Source organism: Monodon monoceros, unplaced genomic scaffold (genome assembly GCF_005190385.1).
Source record: "Monodon monoceros isolate NGI ecotype Baffin Bay Population unplaced genomic scaffold, NGI_Narwhal_1 Super_Scaffold_13, whole genome shotgun sequence".
Classification (NCBI taxonomy): domain Eukaryota; kingdom Metazoa; phylum Chordata; class Mammalia; order Artiodactyla; family Monodontidae; genus Monodon; species Monodon monoceros.
Window position 1 is genome coordinate 42,892,009 of NW_021703769.1, and position 18,326 is coordinate 42,910,334.

The 18,326-nt window shown below is 49.5% G+C and overlaps 1 protein-coding gene across 1 annotated transcript in view; it reads right to left on the reverse strand.

Annotated features, from left to right (window-relative positions):
- The window catches only part of SYNDIG1 (synapse differentiation inducing 1), a 121,495-nt gene that overhangs the window by 51,383 nt on the left and 51,786 nt on the right, over nucleotides 1-18,326 (reverse strand). The window contains exon 2 of the mRNA XM_029220408.1: nucleotides 9,446-10,000. Within this exon, the coding sequence (XP_029076241.1) occupies nucleotides 9,446-9,922 (477 nt within the window). The 5' untranslated portion in view covers nucleotides 9,923-10,000. The remainder of the gene's footprint in view (nucleotides 1-9,445; nucleotides 10,001-18,326) is intronic.

The following is an 18,326-nucleotide window of genomic DNA, read 5'->3' on the forward strand; positions in this document are numbered from 1 at the left end:
AAGGCTGTTCTCCTAACTTGGCCTCGTGTTTCTCCGGTGATGGGGCTGTGGTGCGCAGCGTGGTTTTCAGGAGGAAACAGCCTTCCTTCTGGGACCCTTGCCGACACCCAGGCCAGGCCAGGTGGGGCCATCCCGCTTCCTCCCACCTGTGAAGGGGGGCAGCATCCTCCCTGGAGACAAACCCGACGGGGATCCTCAGCACTTTGCACAGTGAGACCTCTTTCTTGCCTCCTCCGTGTCTGTTTCCTCCAGGTGAGTATCAGCACCGAGCACCCGCTGCCCGGGGCCACGAGGAGGGTGTGCAGGCTCTGCATCCGGAACGATGAAGTCTCCCTCACCTGCTAACGGCCTGAACGATCTGATGATTCTCGTACCAGCCAAATGCCTCTCGTTAACAAAAACCTAGCTTAACCTCAGCCCGCGAGTGCCGGCCACCTGCACCGCCTCCCCCGTGTTAGTTTCTTTTTGCATCTCAGAATTCACAATGCACCCAAACTACCTGTGTGTCAGTCCTGTGAGCTTTTCCTTGTTTTTAGGAAACGCCGTGAAATGGTTTGTTGGGGAAAAAATGGAAAATATTGGCAGTCATGAAGTTGGGCTCATCCTGGATTTCTGTGGTTATTCTGCCATTGTTTCCCCAGCAGCGGGACGGACAGAAAGCTGAACAGACCATAATATGGGGGTGACACTTCCCACGATTCCCTTAAAAAGGACGTGGTCATCACCAATACTTTGAATTCAAAGGATGTGCTTCTTCTAACAAACTTCAATGCTGACGGTTTCCCACAAACTTTCTTATGACATAATGTCATTATGACATTATGATGTGGCAGGTGGGAGCTGAGGTTTTGGTTACCATGGGCCAAGGTTAAATGGCATTCCCTGGGCTCCAGGCCACGAGGAGCGTTTTCTGCACACCTGGAGGTCGCTGAACGCAGGAGTTAGTGGCAGGCCCGTGAGGAGACACGTTTCATGCACCATCGAGCAAATTTGCCCCTCGGGGACTCCAAAGGATCCTCTTGGTACCGAGTTTTGTTCACATGAGTATTGCTTGAAGTAGGTGGACCTTTGGCTAAGCTTGGGGAAACTTTATTAAACCACAATTTGGTTTAGAACAAAATTTTACTGGTATTTGTTCAAAACTGAGTATGGAAGAGATTCACCAAAGTTACAGGCCTGCCTTTCACTATTATTCAAATCACATTTACCGTGTTAGCACGTTCAGCTCACAGCTACCTGTAAATACGTAAAAGCTGATTTCATTACAATAATTGTAGTCTTACAGTGATGAAAGATTCCAGTTCCAGGTGGCCACAGATACATGGATGGCTCTCTCGCACTTGCAATTCTGAGCAGGGGCTCAGAAGCCGCAGCCGAGAGATCAGTGTGAGCTTGAATGAGTAAAAAGGCTTTTATTTCCTTGGCATACAAATTTGGTTTGATGTCCCAACGCTTCTGCTTATCGGAAAGTGTTTCAAGGAAATGTGACGAATGATCCCCTTGTGTTCTTATGACAGATGGATTTATTACCTCAGAGGTTCTCTCCTCATCAAAGGGCTATAATTACATGCTCCAGTGCCTTTTCCTGGCACATGTGAGATGAGAATATAAAGATATTGATTTTTATTTTGTAAGAAACATGCCGCAAGTCCCACATTTATATGAGAGTTTTCCTTGACATAGAAAATTAAACCGGTAAATAGCGCACTGCTGTGCCAATCATGCTTGTATTTCACACAATATTTTTGAATTTGTCTTTGGAAATCATAAGTACGTAGGATGCCCTCAAAATATTTACTTCGTCAAGGTAAATTTAATTTCGAGATGAGAAGTTATTCCCACAGGCCTCTTTACAGAATGAGGTGGCTGCTGCCGCTTGAAGAGTGCTAGGTAAGATGTGACTGTAGGAAATAAAACAGATTTCCAGCGCGAACGACCCACGCATAGATCCAAAGAAACTGGAATATCTAAATACATTTCTTTATTTACAGACTGTCTCAAGGGAGGAAAATGAGTAATTTAATGTCCTAATGCTGTAAGTGGATATACGTCATGTTATTTAAAGATAATTAATTCGATTAAAATTCTTAACCTAACCACCAGCCATCTGTGGGCATTTGAACATATTCTTGTCCATGTCTAGTGCCTGTTGGAAAATGCATCTAGCGCTTCAAATAATATCCTGCAAAACTTCTGGTATAACAGAGCCAGGAGGCAGGCAAATCCTGTCCCTGAGAAATGACTGAACAGAATTGTCCAAACAGCCTTGTCAGGGCACTCTGCACTGACCCAGGGCCAACGATAAACTGAGGGGCGTGTGCTTACGAACCACTGCTAAATTCTGAGCCAGAACAGTGTGAGTCTGGGGTGTTCCTGCTCTGGGCTGATCCAAATCCACCACCAGCTTGGCCATGAAGTATTTCTGCTAGGGTGGGGCTACCCTTGGAGACCAGAAGCTTCACTGCTAGAAGGAGCTGAATTGACTGGGGAGCACAGGGTGGAAACTCCAGTCCCAGATACAAATTGGAAATCTTGCAGCTCTCCCAAACTATGGCTCTAGTCCTGGTTGGGCCAAGTGGCAGACAGCAGGATGACTCAAGAATTTAACAAGGAGCTCCTGGAAGGGAGAGGACCACGGGGGCCTGGGGATCTCTCCTCACATCCCAGGCTGATGTGAGGCTGTGCAAATGCATATTTGCCACCAAAAGGCAGTAAGAAGAAAAAGAGGAACAACAATAACAAAACCAAGACACATGTAGAAAACAAAAATCAAAATGGCAGACATAAATCCAACCATATAAAAAATTACAGCTAATGCAAATGGATTAAATACTCCAATCAAAAGACAGAGATTGTAAGACAATTAAAAAAACAAGACCCACCTATGTGTTTTCTATAGAGACACACTATAAATTCTGAGGCAAAAATAAACTCAAAGCAAAATGATGGAAAAAGATACCTCGTGCAAACTGTAATAATAAGAAAGCTGTGGCAGCTATACTAATGCCACACAAAATAGACCTGAAGACAAAAAATATTATTAGACACAAAGACTGGCATTTTATAATGATAAAATGGTCAGTATTCCAGCAACATATACCGATTATAAATGTACATGCACCAACCAATAGAGCCCAAAATACATGAGGCAAAAACTGACAAAAGTGATGAAACGACCAGGAAGATAAGCAACAAAGACAGAAAACGTGAACAGCACGGCCAACTCAACTCAACAAACATTCATGCGTTCTTCACACAACGACAAATACAAGTTCCTTCACAAATGCACAAGGCACATTTCCCATAACACACTGTACGTTAGGCCACACATCACATCTCAATAAAATTAGAAGAGAAATTATACAAACTATGTTATTCAACCATATGAAATTAAGTTAGGAATAAATGATAGGAAAAGTGTGGGAAATCCCTGAAATTTGGGAATTAAACAACACTTTTATAAATAACCCATTAAGAAAATAAATCACAAAAACACTTTTATAAATAACCCATTAAGAAAATAAATAAATAAACCCATTAAGAAAATAAATAAATAAACCCATTAAGAAAATAAATAAACCCATTAAGAAAATAAATAAACCCATTAAGAAAATAAATAAATAAATAAAAACCCATTAAGAAAATAAATAAATAAATAAATCACCCATTAAGAAAATAAATAAATAATCACATATTAGGTGATATTTTGAACTAAATCGAAAATGAAAAAACATATCAAAATTTATAGTAGGCAGTTAAAACAGTGTTCGAAAGTTACAGCTTTAAATACATATATTACGAAGGGAGAAAAATCTCAAATCAGTAACTAAGAAACTAGGTAAAGAAGAGCAAATTTAGCCCATAGGAAATGAGAGGAAAATATCATAAATATCTGAGTGAAAATCATAGAAATGGAAAACCGAGAAGCAAGGACAAACCAATGGAAACAGACAACAGATATTTGAAAAGATCAAGGAAATGTATAAACCTTTGGCTAGACTGAGACCGAGCAAGCAAGAAATGGAAACTCACCAAAATTAGGCAGGAAAAGAGGAGACATTGCCAACTGTATAGAAAGTGAGAAGATTTAAATGGAATATTATGGACAATGTTATGCTGACAAATTAGGTAACTTGGATAAAATGGGCAAATCCCTAGAATGACACAAATTACTAAAGCTGAGTCAAGAAGAAAGGAAAACCTAAAGATTTGCTTTAAAATCATAGAGAAATCAGGTCTGATCAGTAATCAAAAATCTTCCCACAGAGAAGAGCCCAGGCCCAGATGGTTTCACTGTGAATATGAATGAATACCTGAGAAGAAAACGTACCAATGCTGGGCAGAGTCTTTCAGAGAGAAGAGGAGGAAGCACTTCCCAACTCATCCTATGAGGCCAGGGTCATCCTGACACCAAAGCCAGAAAAAGACAAGAAAAGAAAGCTGTAGTTGTCAAGGACCAAGACCCCTCACGGGCACAGAAATAAACATCCTTACCAAGTTGTTAGCACATTAAATCCAGCAATATTTAAAGAGGAGCAAACACCATGGCCATGGGGGATTTATCCCCAAATGTAAGGATAGTTTAATATATGAAAATCAGTTAATATAATAGGTCACATAAATACAATAAAGGACAAAAATTCCCAGCATTTGCCATTTTTTATATTTAAAAAACTCCTGTTTAACCAAGTCTTGACAAAGGCTGCTCCCTGCACCTGATTAAGAGCCTCAAGAACTTGATCCTTAATCTGAGTCTGAGCACTGACCCCGAACCAGGAGCGAGGCGAGGACCCCCACTCACCACCTCTGTCACCAGCGCACGTGAGGGTCCAGCCCAGGTACAAGGCAAACAAACCAAACGAAACCCGGCCTCCCCGCCCTACCCCGGAGCAGCCTCTCACATCCTCATAGGACGCTAAGATCGTGGTTAAAACACTGCCTATTATTTTCTGAGTAATTTCAGTTTCCTCTGGGTGCACTCTTCTATTTTTGTTCTTCTGTTCTTTGTTCTTCACGCTTTGGGGTTTTCGTCAAATGTTTGCGAGTCCTCCCTGCTTCGTTCCTGTGTGTGAAAGAGGCCTCTGCAAGGTGCTACCCTGAGTGTGAAACCCTGTCTCTCCCAATAGGTTTCCGGTTTTTCACGGGAGGGCAAACTCAGGGCTTGGACAGCCCAGGTGAGGGCTCAGACATGAGGAGGTGGCTGTGTCTGAAACAGCCGTTCAGGGACCACAGAGTATCGCCATCAGGACACGGGAGACTGACACCAGGAGAGCCACCTGGGACCCCTCCAAGCTTCCACCTCTCATGTGCAGCGTTAGGGACAGAGCCTGTCGCCCAGTGTGGCTGCCGGGATCAGCCGGCAGGGTGAGCAGAGGGGCTGGTACAGGAAGATGCTCCAGAAACACGCGTCGCCTTCTGCTTTCCTCCCGTGTCACTATTTCCCAGTGACGACATCCCATGTGCTTTCCAATGGATGCTGGAGGCTTGGCTTTGTCACAAAAGGGTGACAATCAGCCTTCCAACATGCAATGAGGCCCCTCCAGCCCTGACCCGCACCCACTTCATTTCATAACTTTAAGCTCAAGTTTTATATTTTGCAGAACTGCTTTATTCCTTGTGCCTGAAATCTCTCTGCTTGAGTTTGTTTGTGTGAAAAGGAGACGTGATTTCCTGCGGTTGGGGCCCCGTGAGCTGTGGTTTTAGCTGCGGTCGGGTACCAGGAGGAGGCCCCAGATCGTGCACGCAGAGCGTCCCGAGGGCCCCCGAGGTGCCTGCCCGGTCACCCTCCATCCCGTCGCACCCCTGCAACCCCCCAGGCTGACTCTCCGCTGTGACGGGCTCCCACGCCCTGGGCAGCGCACGGCAAATGCCGTGGCCGAGGCCTCTGCACAAGATGCTTTCAATCAGCTGCAGATCCGCTCATGCCAGCACCACTGCCCCAGAGGCAAGTGAAGCTGCAGGAGCTCCTACAGATGTGCGCCCAGTGAGTGGACCCGTCTGGACCAGGCCACCTCCACTCCGAGTGCTGGGCAAGTCCAGGCAGAGATGGGGGCAGAGGAAAGGCTCCGGTGACAGGGCCCTGCTCTTACCAGGGCAAAGCTCTCTGAAAACTGTGATTTCCAGGAAACAGAATCGATCTGCTATAGACTGAGTGAAGCCATGGAACTCCCCAAGGAGTCAAAACCACATTTTCCCTTTTATCGGAAGTAGAGCTGCCTTCTGGGAAGAGCCCCACATCCATACGGACCATGTTTTTTTATTTGAGTTACGATACGACCAGGACTGTGCTCATTCTGTTCAATTCGATGATCTTAAAAAGTGATGCTTGCTCTATGGGAGCTGCTGCAGTCCTGGCCCTGTGGTTGGCATGTTCCTATCCTGTCACCCTGAGCAGCCCCTCCCACACCGACTTTGGTCTTGGCCATGTGACTTGCTTTGGAAGATAAGATGTATAACGTGTGCCCCATGGCAGAGACTTGAAAAGCCCTGGCTCCCTGCTCACCCCGCTCTCTGCTCCCGGAATCCCCACCACGGCTGCCACATGATGCCCCACCCGGGCCAATAGCCCAGCCCACATTCTCAGGCTCAGGCCAGTGGGGGAACCCGGCAAGCCCAGCAGAGCAGCCTCCATCCAGCTGAGACCCTTGCAGAATGCTGACCCCGAGAATCACGAGCTCACAGGGCTGTTAGAAGCCACCGATTTGGGGGAGATTCGTTACACAGCAAATGCTAATGCGTACATGCCCATTATTTTTTCATGGAATGGGAAAACAGAACACTTCCTGCATGTAGGATGTGACCAGAGAGAGGGGAGGCCTGAAGCCCACATGAGTGATGAAGGAACAGTGTAGGCAGGAGCTACCTCTACATTTTCAGTCTACTAAGTGTCCCCCACTTTTCACTGCTGGGGATGTTATGTGCTGGAGCTGATTTCTAAGAACTTGTGATAAAGCTGAAAATCCTGTACCAGCCAGCCTGGCCGATGGGGGGCTTGGGACCCTGTGTGCACAGAGAGGCCCCGACCCTTCCTTCCTATCTCCTCCAGACAATGGCAGGTACCACTTCCTGAGCATCTGTTCACTTGTAATGCTGCCCTGATTCTCTCATCCTCTTCTATGACAGGCCCCTCGTTCTGCTCTGCAGCCAGAGCAGCTCTGACGATGCACCCCTACCTGAAACACCCCCATCCCCCCAGGATCCCCTACACACGAGCCTGCACGGTGGAACCCCTGGAGCTGCAGACAGGCTGGGCTCCCAGTCTCGGCCCCACCCCTCCGTGGGGTTCCTCTTGACCCTATTACTGTCCCTCCTGTCTCCAAGCCTCTGGGTTTGTGTCCCCGCCTAAAATCCAGTCTCCCCGAGACGGCAGTGAGGTCCTCAGGGACAGGACCCCGCGTCCTCCTGGTCCTGCCTTCCCAGCCCCACCAGGTCTAACCCCTCTCTGTTCCCGCAGATCTAGGTTGGACACCTCTGTGTGTCATCTGCTCACGACGTCCCTTTGATTCTCACCCCCTACCCCGATGAACCTTCTTGCCGGAGGGTCTCTCTCTCCCCGGCCAGGTGCAACCGGGCGCCTCCTCTGCAGCCACAACTGAGCCCCAGGCTGAGGTTGGGGGGTCAGCCTCTCCTTCGGAGGCTCTCGGAGCAGCGGATTTCCATCACCATAACTCCCACGTTTCGCTGAAATTGCATCTTTGTATGTCTGCTTCTTAAACTCCACGCAGCACTTACACTTTGGCTTTAGGCAAAACCCCAGACCTTGGTAAAAGTGGACGCTGAACAGAGGCTCCTGAATGGCAGCTAAAGCACTCGCCCAACTGTCTTAGATTTCAGCACTGGCCCAAGCTCACCCCCGCTCTGCCCCTTGACGGGATCCCCCAGGTGTGCTGGTCTTCCCGACGGCCTCCGACAGCTGCCCTCCGCTCAACGCCCCGTCAGCTGGGTTCGGGGCTCTGTTCACAGGGTTTGCTACAAAAGCACATTTTGTTTTCCATTTCTGAATATCTGTTTGGACTAAAACCACCTCTCCAGCTGCTTCTCGTTTTTGTTTTACCTCCGGTCCTGACGCCCCTGGTCTCCTGGGCCCACCAGTTCCCTGTGACCTCACTGACCTTCTCCCCAGTCTGGGCCCCCGCAGTGGGGCTGAGTCTACTCGACACCCTCCGTTGCTCTCTCCTGCCTCTCCCAGCTTGCAGGCAGGAAGCAACGAGCTTGCTCTGCCCTGAGCCTCCCCTGCTGAAGGGCGGCCGCCCGTCACGAGGAAGGTCACAGCGCTCGGGCCTGACCACACCTGCACACGGACCCCCCCGCCCCCGACGCTGGCTGTCTCTTCTAGGATGGTCACTTCCCTGAGTCACCGCCCTGAGGGTCCTCACCCTCCCCCAGCTCCATGACCCTCCCCCACGTGGGCCCTCATCCCATCCTCTTCCACCTAGAGCACTTGGACTTGGTAACCTTCTCAGACAAGCCTTGTGTGGACTGCTTGAGAAATACCAGACTTCTGCCTGGATGCCAACTCCTGCCCCCCCACCCCGCTCCCTCGGCATCCTCTGCCCTGGACGTTTCCCTCCACCCACAAAAAGTTCTCACCTATCAAAGTAGGAAACCAACTTCTTTTCCCTCTGACCACACGCTTCCTCCTAAAGGTCTTTCCCTCCCAACTGACAGAAACCGGCCCTTCTCTCCCTGCCATGCATGTCCTGGAGGAACCCCCTCTAGCCTCACAGCAGCAAAATGACTGCCCCCTGGCTTGGGCGCTGGCCTCCTGGGCTCAGACCACTGCAGCCTCACCCTCGCCCTCCACGGGGGCGGCCGTGCGTCACACCCCGGCCAACACGCACGTTTCTGGGCGTGTGATCTGACGCCTGTGCCTGCCCTATGGGAGACGGGACCCAGCAATAATTCAGCTCGTCTGCCCCTTATGCTATCAATTTCAACTGTTTCTTCCAGCAGGTTTCAGCTATTCCAATGATCCTTAGTAGACGCTCTGGAATGTCAAATTAAGGAAACCACACGTAGCAGCAAAAACATCCCAAATTGTCCCCACACGTGTACTTCCAGCCTTGTGTGGCCCTAGGACCATGAGCCCCCCCTCCCCTGCTCGCTTTTGCCAGTGACCGGTCTCCCTTGTGGGCGGGGTGTGAGCAGAGCCCCACCCCCTGCCAGCACTGTCAACCGTTAAATCCATCTTAGCCCTGTCCCGACAGCTGTGACCTTGTGCCCTCTCTGACCAGAATCTCTGCTGAAGCCCCATGGGTCCTGGTCCTCAGCTCTTTCTCCGTCCCCGCATCTTCCACAAATGTTCTGAGTGAAGGGCACCCAGAAGGCTCCGGTTTCCCTGCACTTGTGCACATTGGCTTCACGCCCCGACTTCTGCCTGGCACTTGTATCCCACCGGAGCCCCACACCCTGCTCCCGAAGGCCCATGACAGACACGCGCTCTGACCTCCAGCTCCTGGAACCCCTCCTCCTCCACGTCGTAGGAGAGCGTGTGGATCTTGATGTCTTCGGGCGAGAGGTCGAGGAACTTGCTGTCGGGGTACTCCAGGCTCTCCTTGGCGGGCGACCGGTCCTCGATGAAAGTGGTCTCACAGCAGTCGGCCGCCACGCTGTCCCCCCAGGGGTGCAGCACGCCCTCCGAGTAGAGGATGATGTTGGGCCGGTAGAGGGACTCCACCGACTGCTGGAGGGTGTTGGGGTCCAGCAGCTGCTGGACCGGCTTGTTCCTGCTGCCGTCCGGGGCGGCCGGTGCCGCGTTGCCCACCATCCGGCAGCTCTGGTACTGGGGTGCCGGGTACACGGACACCAGGCCATCCCTGCTCTCAGACACGAGGCTTCTGGTGTTGATCAGACCATTCCTCTTGCCGGCCTCGCCGAGCTTGCCGTGCACCAGTCTGCTCTTCTGCTCCACGACTCCAGCCATGGCGCTGTCCTCCCGGCCGGGCGTCGGGCTGGCGGGCTGGACTTGAGGGTCACGCTTGCCTCACGGGGCCCATTTCTCCTGGAGGAGGAAGAAACAGAGATGAGACAAGAAAATCACGCCTGAAAAGCTGCTCATCAGCCAGACCCTGGTTGTCTCAGGGCTTCCCGGTCACCGGGGTGCAACTCTGCCGAGTTAGACAGGCTCCATGGGGGCAGCGGCCAGAGGGAGCCAGAGGTGGACTCCGTGCATCTATACTCTAGTCTCTGCTCCAAATGAAGGCGACTGTAGGAATTGGAACCACTGCCGCTCTAGAGAGGCTCATGATTTCAGCCGACCTGCTGAAACCCACAGGCAAGCCTACCCTCACCAGCCTCGACCACAGGGGAAGTGGGGCAGTTCGTCCAACTCTCCCAGGCCCACGGCTCCTCGTCCCAGCAGAAAACTCACACTAAAGAAGAGAGGGTTGACTTACAAAGATCTTGTGACTTAGTACTAATGGAACAAAGAAATAAAGCAACTATTTTAGTTTTTGAACTTTTCAAACAGATTTCCAACAAACAAACAACCTACGACCTCTTGTGAATAAAATTTTGACTAGAGGGACATTAAAGTTTTATATTCTAATAAATTCAAGGATTTTTTTTTTTTTTTTTTTTGTGCAGTACGTGGGCCTCTCACTGTTGTGGCCTCTCCCGTTGCAGAGCACAGGCTCCGGACGCACAGGCTCAGCGGCCATGGCTCATGGGCCCAGCCGCTCCGCGGCATGTGGGATCTTCCCGGACCGGGGCACGAACCCGTGTCCCCTGCGTCGGCAGGCCAACTCTCGACCACTGCGCCGCCAGGGAAGCCCTCAAGGATTTTTTTGAGTAATATATTTTTATCTTTATCATCTTTATTCAGGGTTTTTTTTGGTCTGGTATATCTTAAATATTGATCTATTTTATTTAAAAAATTTTTTCTGAAGAACTAAGTTGCTTTTGCATATAACTTACAATAAAATACCTCTGTGTGATAAAAACAAAAAACAAAAAAAACGCCCCACACAGATTTAGAAGTGATAGGAAGACCTACATGTTAGTGCTGTACAGGGACTAAGTTCCCCGGCTGAGGAAATCTCACACACACATTCTAGTATGTTCTTTCCTTGTGTTAGAATTATCTCAACGCTCACACTTGCCACTGGCCTTCAGCAGGGTCCCAGGAAGCAGACTGGAAATTTCCTTGCCTCAGTGGTGCTCGGCTTAGAGGAACGTCAGTGCATCTGAGATACAATTAAGAAGTCTTCTAAACTCTTTCTCCCTAGATCATGTTCCTTTCTAGGGTTTCAAATGTTAAAAAAGAAAAGAAGATACCCAAGCCTAAGATTTTGGGGGACAGCTTTTCCTCTTTGCAAATTAATAACTGTTATGTAGGAAAACATGGGACTTTCAGGTGCTCTGGCTTTCTATGAGATTTAAGAATTTTCTTACATTATAACTGCTGGGTTTGGTGGTAGCTACAGGTATCCAAATTTTCAGACTGAGCAGAGGAGGAGAGAGAGCAGACACCCTTGCGACTAACTGGAAAATAGCAGTTTAACTGAGTCGACAGATGACCAGTCGAGGGCAGTATATGCACTGGGAGGTGTGGGTGTCACCATTGTGACACTGTGTCACATGTCCGAGAGCAGGACACAGTATGGGCTCTGCTGCTGTGGCTCTAAGAAGCCCTTGGCCCTGGGGCCCAGTCACAATCCGAGAGCTAAAACCGCTGATTCTGAGCACCTGTGAAGCATGTCCTATGTGTGAGCATCACCTCCACACCCAGTCACCTTCCAAGCTCATCCAGGCGTTTCTGGTGCAAACACCCAGCGTCTCTGATCTTCATCCTTCCACAGCGAAGCTGCTGGGCCCCTCATGCAGGGCTGGATGTACCAACAAGACCAGAATAACCTTCCTGAAACTCAGTTAGGCGTCTCAGACTCAGCTCCTGCCTGGACCCGAAGTGAGTATCTCACAAAAGACATTTGGTTACATTTATTCAAATTCCTCCTCCTGGACGGAGTCTCCTGTTGCAGTTCAGCCAGAGTGACCTTCCCTTTTCTGGTGTGTTCCCGGCAGCCGGGCTCCGGTTTCTCCTCTACCTCCTTGTGCGTCCTTCTCTGCCAGCGTGACAGCAACTCACGTCACCTCCTCCTCAGCCCCTGCCCTGCCCAGAGCCTGAGACCAAAGAACCACGGCTCCTTCACCCCTCTGGTTCTGGTATGCAGCAGGTACTCCGTGAAGAGTCTCAAGGGTTATGGGATTGGAATAACGCTACGTGGGGATCTCCTTGAGCTGCACCAGCCTCAAAGTGGGTCGAAATCATGGCACTTTGAGGCAGGCGCAGCTTAAGTCTCCACCTAGAGTCGGCTGAGAACTTGCAGCATTAGCACCACCTGGGATTCTGTCGGGGAGGCACGGTCTTGACCACCTGGAGCTACCGAGTCAGAATCTGCATTAACACGACCACAAGGGTTATTTTGCACCTTGAAGGGAGGGGCCCTGCTCTGTAGTGAATAGTGTGGGTTCTGGCTGTTGGCTCCATATTACAGCTATTTCCTATCCTTCTTTTTAGTATTTAAACAAACACACCCAACAGTTTACATTCTTCATCTTTTGGTTGTTTTTGGCCGCGCTGCATAGCTTGTGGGATCTTAATTCCCACCAGGGATTGGACTTGTGCCCTCGGGAATGAAAACGCGGAGTCCTAACCACTCGACCGCCAGGGAATTCCCCAACAAGTTACATTCTTAAAGACCTTTTTTTTCTTCTTGGAGTGAATTTTTCCAACGTTGAGTATGATAAATTATGATTACATCTGAGGTAAAGGGGCTGAAATGAGTGGAATTTTATTTTTGTCACTTCAGCATCCTTCAATACTATTTCTTCTAACACAGACTGGCTTGTCATTGTCTCTAACCCCTAATTCCTATTCGCTCATTTCCTCTGTGTTTACTTCCACGCACTCCTCCCCGACTATAGCCGTTCCTGAACCCGAGTTTAGCGGCTCTGAGATAAAACGTCCCGTGCCAGAGCCTGGGGTCTCCTCCAGCATCCTCACGACGCTCACTGGGGTCTTACCCATGATGGTGCCATTCCTCCAAGGTTCTTTATAACAGACGTAAAATTATGTAATATAATCGGTTATATTATATAACAAATGCTACTTCATTTTTTTCTCAGTCCATGATATTCAGAACCAGCAGCTGCAAAGAGGAAACCCTTTGACTGGATCCTTTATTTCTGCTTGAACAGCCTCCGCTCTGTCGAGGATGCTGCCTGCCTTCTGTGAACAGAGATCTTCCTGGGATGCATCAAGCGCTCCCAGTTTTGTCCTCCGGGTGAGGCTCTGCAGTCTCTGCTTTTACGAGTCTGGCAGAGGAAGCTGGTCATTCGCGCTACAGCTGCTTCATTACTGATGCTGGTGGTCGGGGGAGGGGAGAGGATGAACAGGGGTCTCCTGGTGCCTAAGGTTCATCCCCTTTCTCCTCCTTCCCTCGTTCTCTCTCTCAGAACCACAGCTCAGAGAGCCCTCCCACCCACGGGTTTGGGTGAACACCAGGCAGGTAAGGAAACTGATGGGGGCTGTGAAAGAGAACAGACAGAAAGCAGACAGGCAACAGCTGTACAAATTCTGCGTTGTACAGAAACACACTTTTCTTTACTTTGAGGCTGTCAGGATATAAGAGGACGAAACTAAGAGTCAGGAAACCAGGGATTTACCCTCAGTTTTGCTACTTCCTATGATCTTTAGCAAGTTGCTTGTGGAAGAGGAATTACTGATAACGCAGTTGAGCGAGAAAAGCTTTAAGGTCCCATCGGCTCTATGATTTGTACCTCATGGCCCATGAGCCTTGGGGTTTTATGGGGTCATATGGAGCTTTTCCACAAGGTGGTGAAAAACCTCACACTGACCACAACAGGCTAGGCTTCGGTTAAATAAGATGTATATTTGTCAATTGCTTACTGTTGCGAGGCACTGTGTTAGGTGATCGCTGAAGACAGAAAGATGACTTCCCGATACTAAAAGCCGAATCAGCGAACAACAATTACATAAACCAGTGTAACAGTAGTTACACAACGAACCTGTCGGAAAGTCACATCAACATGAAACTGAAATCTAATGTTTCAGAATGAGCTACAAGCAACGGAGAGAATGGCAGACATCGTGAAGAGCAACATAAATCAGGATTGGGAAAATAGTCAGAAGCAACAGAATTTGAGACTAGAAAGAGATGTGAAAAGAACCCAGGAAAGAATTAGAAATAAAAGAGAAAGTAATTTCAGAAATCAAGGCTAAGCCAGAAGGGACACAGGAGCGAATAAACACAGTGGATCGTCCCTTAAAAGAAACAGAACATGGAAAACAGAAAAATGTTTTAAATTAAAAAAACATGAATACTTCAATTTATATGAAATTCTAGCAGAGTGTTGTGTTGTGGAAGCAATCAAAACATTGTTTGAATCAGGGTTGGAAGGACGATTTCGTGCAAAGGGCACAGGGCAGTATCTCAGTCGATGCAATGACTCAGTATCCTGGTAGGGCAGGGGTTATGGCGGACGTATGCATTTGCCAAAGCTAATCAAACTGTAACACCAAAGACGTGCATCTCACTGGGTGCATTTAAAGTGCTGAAACTACTGTGAAACAAAGCAATAAGTGCAGAATAAAGGCAAAGAAAGTACAATATGCATATACAAGGAAACCTCGGAGAAGAAAATAAACAATGGAAAATAGCAAACACTAAAACTATGATTTAAGAAAATGTTCCCGAAGTGAATGTTGAACGGGTTCAGTCAGCACCCAGAGAAACAGACCAAGAATGACTAATCCCAACGTAAGTTATAGTCAATCTACTAAATGTTAAAGAAAAACAAACAAACATAACACCTTTGGTTATCCAGGAAAAAAAAAAAACCTGGGTCACTCAAAAGGATAAGAAAATCAGATTGTCACCAGGCTGGCCCACAAAATGCTTTAGAACAGAAGCCAATGGAGCAACACACTGAAGATGCAGAGGCAGGGAGACTTGAGTCAAAGGTTTTACATTGACTCAAACTGACCCCGGGCTTAAAGCCTGTGGGTGAGCGGACGGGAGGAGTGTGGGTCCCACGAGGCCTTCCTGTGGAATCCAGATGCTACGAGCTACGATGAACGACCAGAGGGGCGGGCGTGAGGGCTGGCAGGGGTCAGGGGCTACAAGCAGGACAAAGACGACAGGCTTCACACGCCTCTCGTGGGAACACGTGCCGTCACCCATGAAGCCTTCTTACCAAACAAACACAGCAAAACACAACACAACCTTATTTTCATCAAATCTCTACATCTAACCACCAGTTAGGAAATTCAAACAACGGGGGGCAGGTCAAATGACATCATGGGTGTATGAAACCAGCAAAATGTGGAATGTGGACAACTCTACAGGAAAAATAACCCAGGAATTGAAAGGATTATCAAACAGAGAGAGAGAGAAAGAGTCTATGGATTAAAGAGACTTAGAAGACATAGCAACTAATTGCATGTATTAATTTAATTTGGATCTGATTCAATTTTTTGTATGTATATATATATGTACATGTATATATACACACGTGCCCGTGTATGTACACACAAACACATGCATATACTTACACATACATATTCATATTAAATGACTCTCTACATTTATACACACATTTATATATGTTTATGTATTGAGACATTGGAGAAATGAGTACACTGGCTGGAGCTTTGTAATTTTTTTAGGTATTTGTTAATTTTTGGAAGGTGTATGATGAAGAATAAAAAAGAGCTACCTACTTTTAGAGATTCATACTAAAGTATTCACAGATGAAATAAATGATTCAATGTCTGGGATTTGTTTAAACATCATCTGGGAAGGGAAGAGCTGGGTAGGGTACAGAGGACACAAAGTCGGCTCTGGGTTGATAATCAGTGAAGCTGGGTGATGGGTACATGGGGTCCATTATCCAGTTCTCTCTACTTTCATGTGTGTTTGAAATTTTCTATAACGAAGAGTTAAAAAAAAATCAACAGATGAAGATGTGTAAGAAAGATGTTCCAGGTAGAAGGAACAGCATGAAACAAAAGCCAAGAGGCAGGGACGCCTAGCAGAGGGGCCAGGGGTCAAGTGGGAGGAGGGCAGGGGCCTTGATTGGAGGGTCTTGAATGTCATCTACACATAAAACATTTACTGTGATAAACTCTGGGCGTTGTTGAAGATCAGCTCCTGAGTGGACGTGGTATCACGGAGGCTGCTCGGGCAGCGGGGTCTGTGGGCAGCATGCGGAGTGGGCCCAGGGGACAATGGGGGCATGGCTGTGATGCAGCGGGCACCCCTCTCAGCTCAGCTGCTCTAGGGCAGCCAGAGGCCAATGACTGCAGGGACCTCAGGGTGGCACGATCCAGGAGAGCGTGGTTGCGATTTTGTCTCTGACAAATAGGTTGTAAAGAGGCTATTTGAGTAGCCCGGGCAGTGGCCAGGGGATTCCACAACCGGCAGCCCCTGTGCTGCTGCCACCGGACAAGAGGGCTTCCTGGGGGACACAGGCGCCTGGAGAGCCTGTGGGGACGCCCGGGAGACACACGGTCCTTCCCGGGTAACTGACGCGTCCATCCCCTCACTCACTCACCCTTCCAGGCTGTGGGTGGTACCCAGTGTCCGCAAGGCTGTACTCCAAGAGGGTCACCTACTGAGGATCTCTGTGTGTTTCTCGAGCTGAGTGGCCGTGTGGCCCGAAGCTGTGGACACAGGCTGGGGAGGGTCCTGGACGGGTGTACGTGCTCCCCGCACAGTCCTGACCTGGATGCGGAGGCCACGTCCCCCCGCAGGGAGGGGCGGCCAAGCCTGGGCCTCCGAGCATCGCATTGCGCTGCCTGCTCAGTGCAGCATCTTCCTGGGAGCCCAGGGTCACTGGCGGGGTGAGCGGGGCTCGTGCGGGAGGAGGTAAAGGCGACAGAGTGGCCGGACTCCTATGGCTGCTCAGGCCAGACAGGATGACCCACCTGAGAGCATTTGTGAACAATTCACAGAAAATAGTTGTGAGCAGCCTGCAAGGCTGAAGAGCCGCCCAGGAAGAGGAATCAGTTGAACAGGAAGGAGAAAGATGGGGTGGGGGTCTGGGAGGAGCTGAGCGTGGAGCACAGACTCCGGACGCGCAGGCCCAGTGGCCATGGCTCACGGGCCCAGCCGCTCCGCGGCATGTGGGATCTTCCCGGACCGGGGCACGAACCTGTGTCCCCTGCATCGGCAGGTGGACTCTCAACCACTGCGCCACCAGGGAAGCCCCCCCCTCCCCGCCCGCCATCCATTTTTGATTGGTTTTTTGCTTTGTTCCGCATTTGACTCTTGGTGCTTCTGTTGCGTTAAGCTTGGTTTCAAAATTGCTCTCCACACAGCTCATCCCTTTGGTCCCCCAAGTTCAAAAGCCCTTTGTTCCTCCCCCTCCGTTCTGTCCAGTCACCAATTCTGTTGATTTTCCTCAGAGATGCCCCTTGGATCCTGTGACCAGAAAACCCCCTCGGCGGCGGTCGGGCAGTGGGTCTCAAGGACAGGCCTGGGCCCCGCGTAGTGACTGGGTACACGGCTGCTAGCCTACCCCTGCTTTGCCTATGCCTCACCCAGTTTCCATGTTGCCATGTCTAATTTTTTAAAAAGATGCTGAAAATGGAGATTTTATGAAAAATCTCCCAAATTTACTCCTGTTCGCTCATTTTTGTACAAAAATTATGAACAATGCTCCTTGAGTCCATGAGATTTGCTCGGCAAATCCCTCCCCAGGGCTGCTGGGAGGAGGGTCCGGGTTATGCTGGGGTTTCTGAGCCCGTCCCCCCGTGAGAGGCTCTCCTGTGCCCACTCCCACATTCTAGGCCTTGGGTTGGGCCCCCGGCTGTGACCGCCCCGTCCAAGCTCACCTCCCACCCCCTAACCCCATACCCCGAGACTCAAGACACCCAGCTGTCCGCTCTGAACTGGCCTCTGCGGATGCTGGGCCCACCTCTCCCACCACCGCCACCCCTCCCCACCCCCCAAAGCTGCCCTGACTCCACAACTGGCCTTGGCTTGGACGTCACTTCCCCTGTGGAGCAGAGTCTGGCCAGGCCTCTGACACCACCAGCCACGCTGCCCTGAGATGCACTTCGGACAGGACCCTGCCTCCAAGGCCTGGAGCTCCTGCGCGTCAGGGACCAGCTCCACCCATCTGCGATTCTGATGGCGAGGTCTGGGCCACTCATGGTCCCCATGAACGCTTGATGAGTAACCAAGGCCAACATATGTTTGCCAACATAGGCCACAACCGGACGCTCAAATACGGTGACAAGAACCTCACTGATGAAGACAAAAATCATCCTTCTTCCTCAATCAGGAGAAATTATTTGCTTG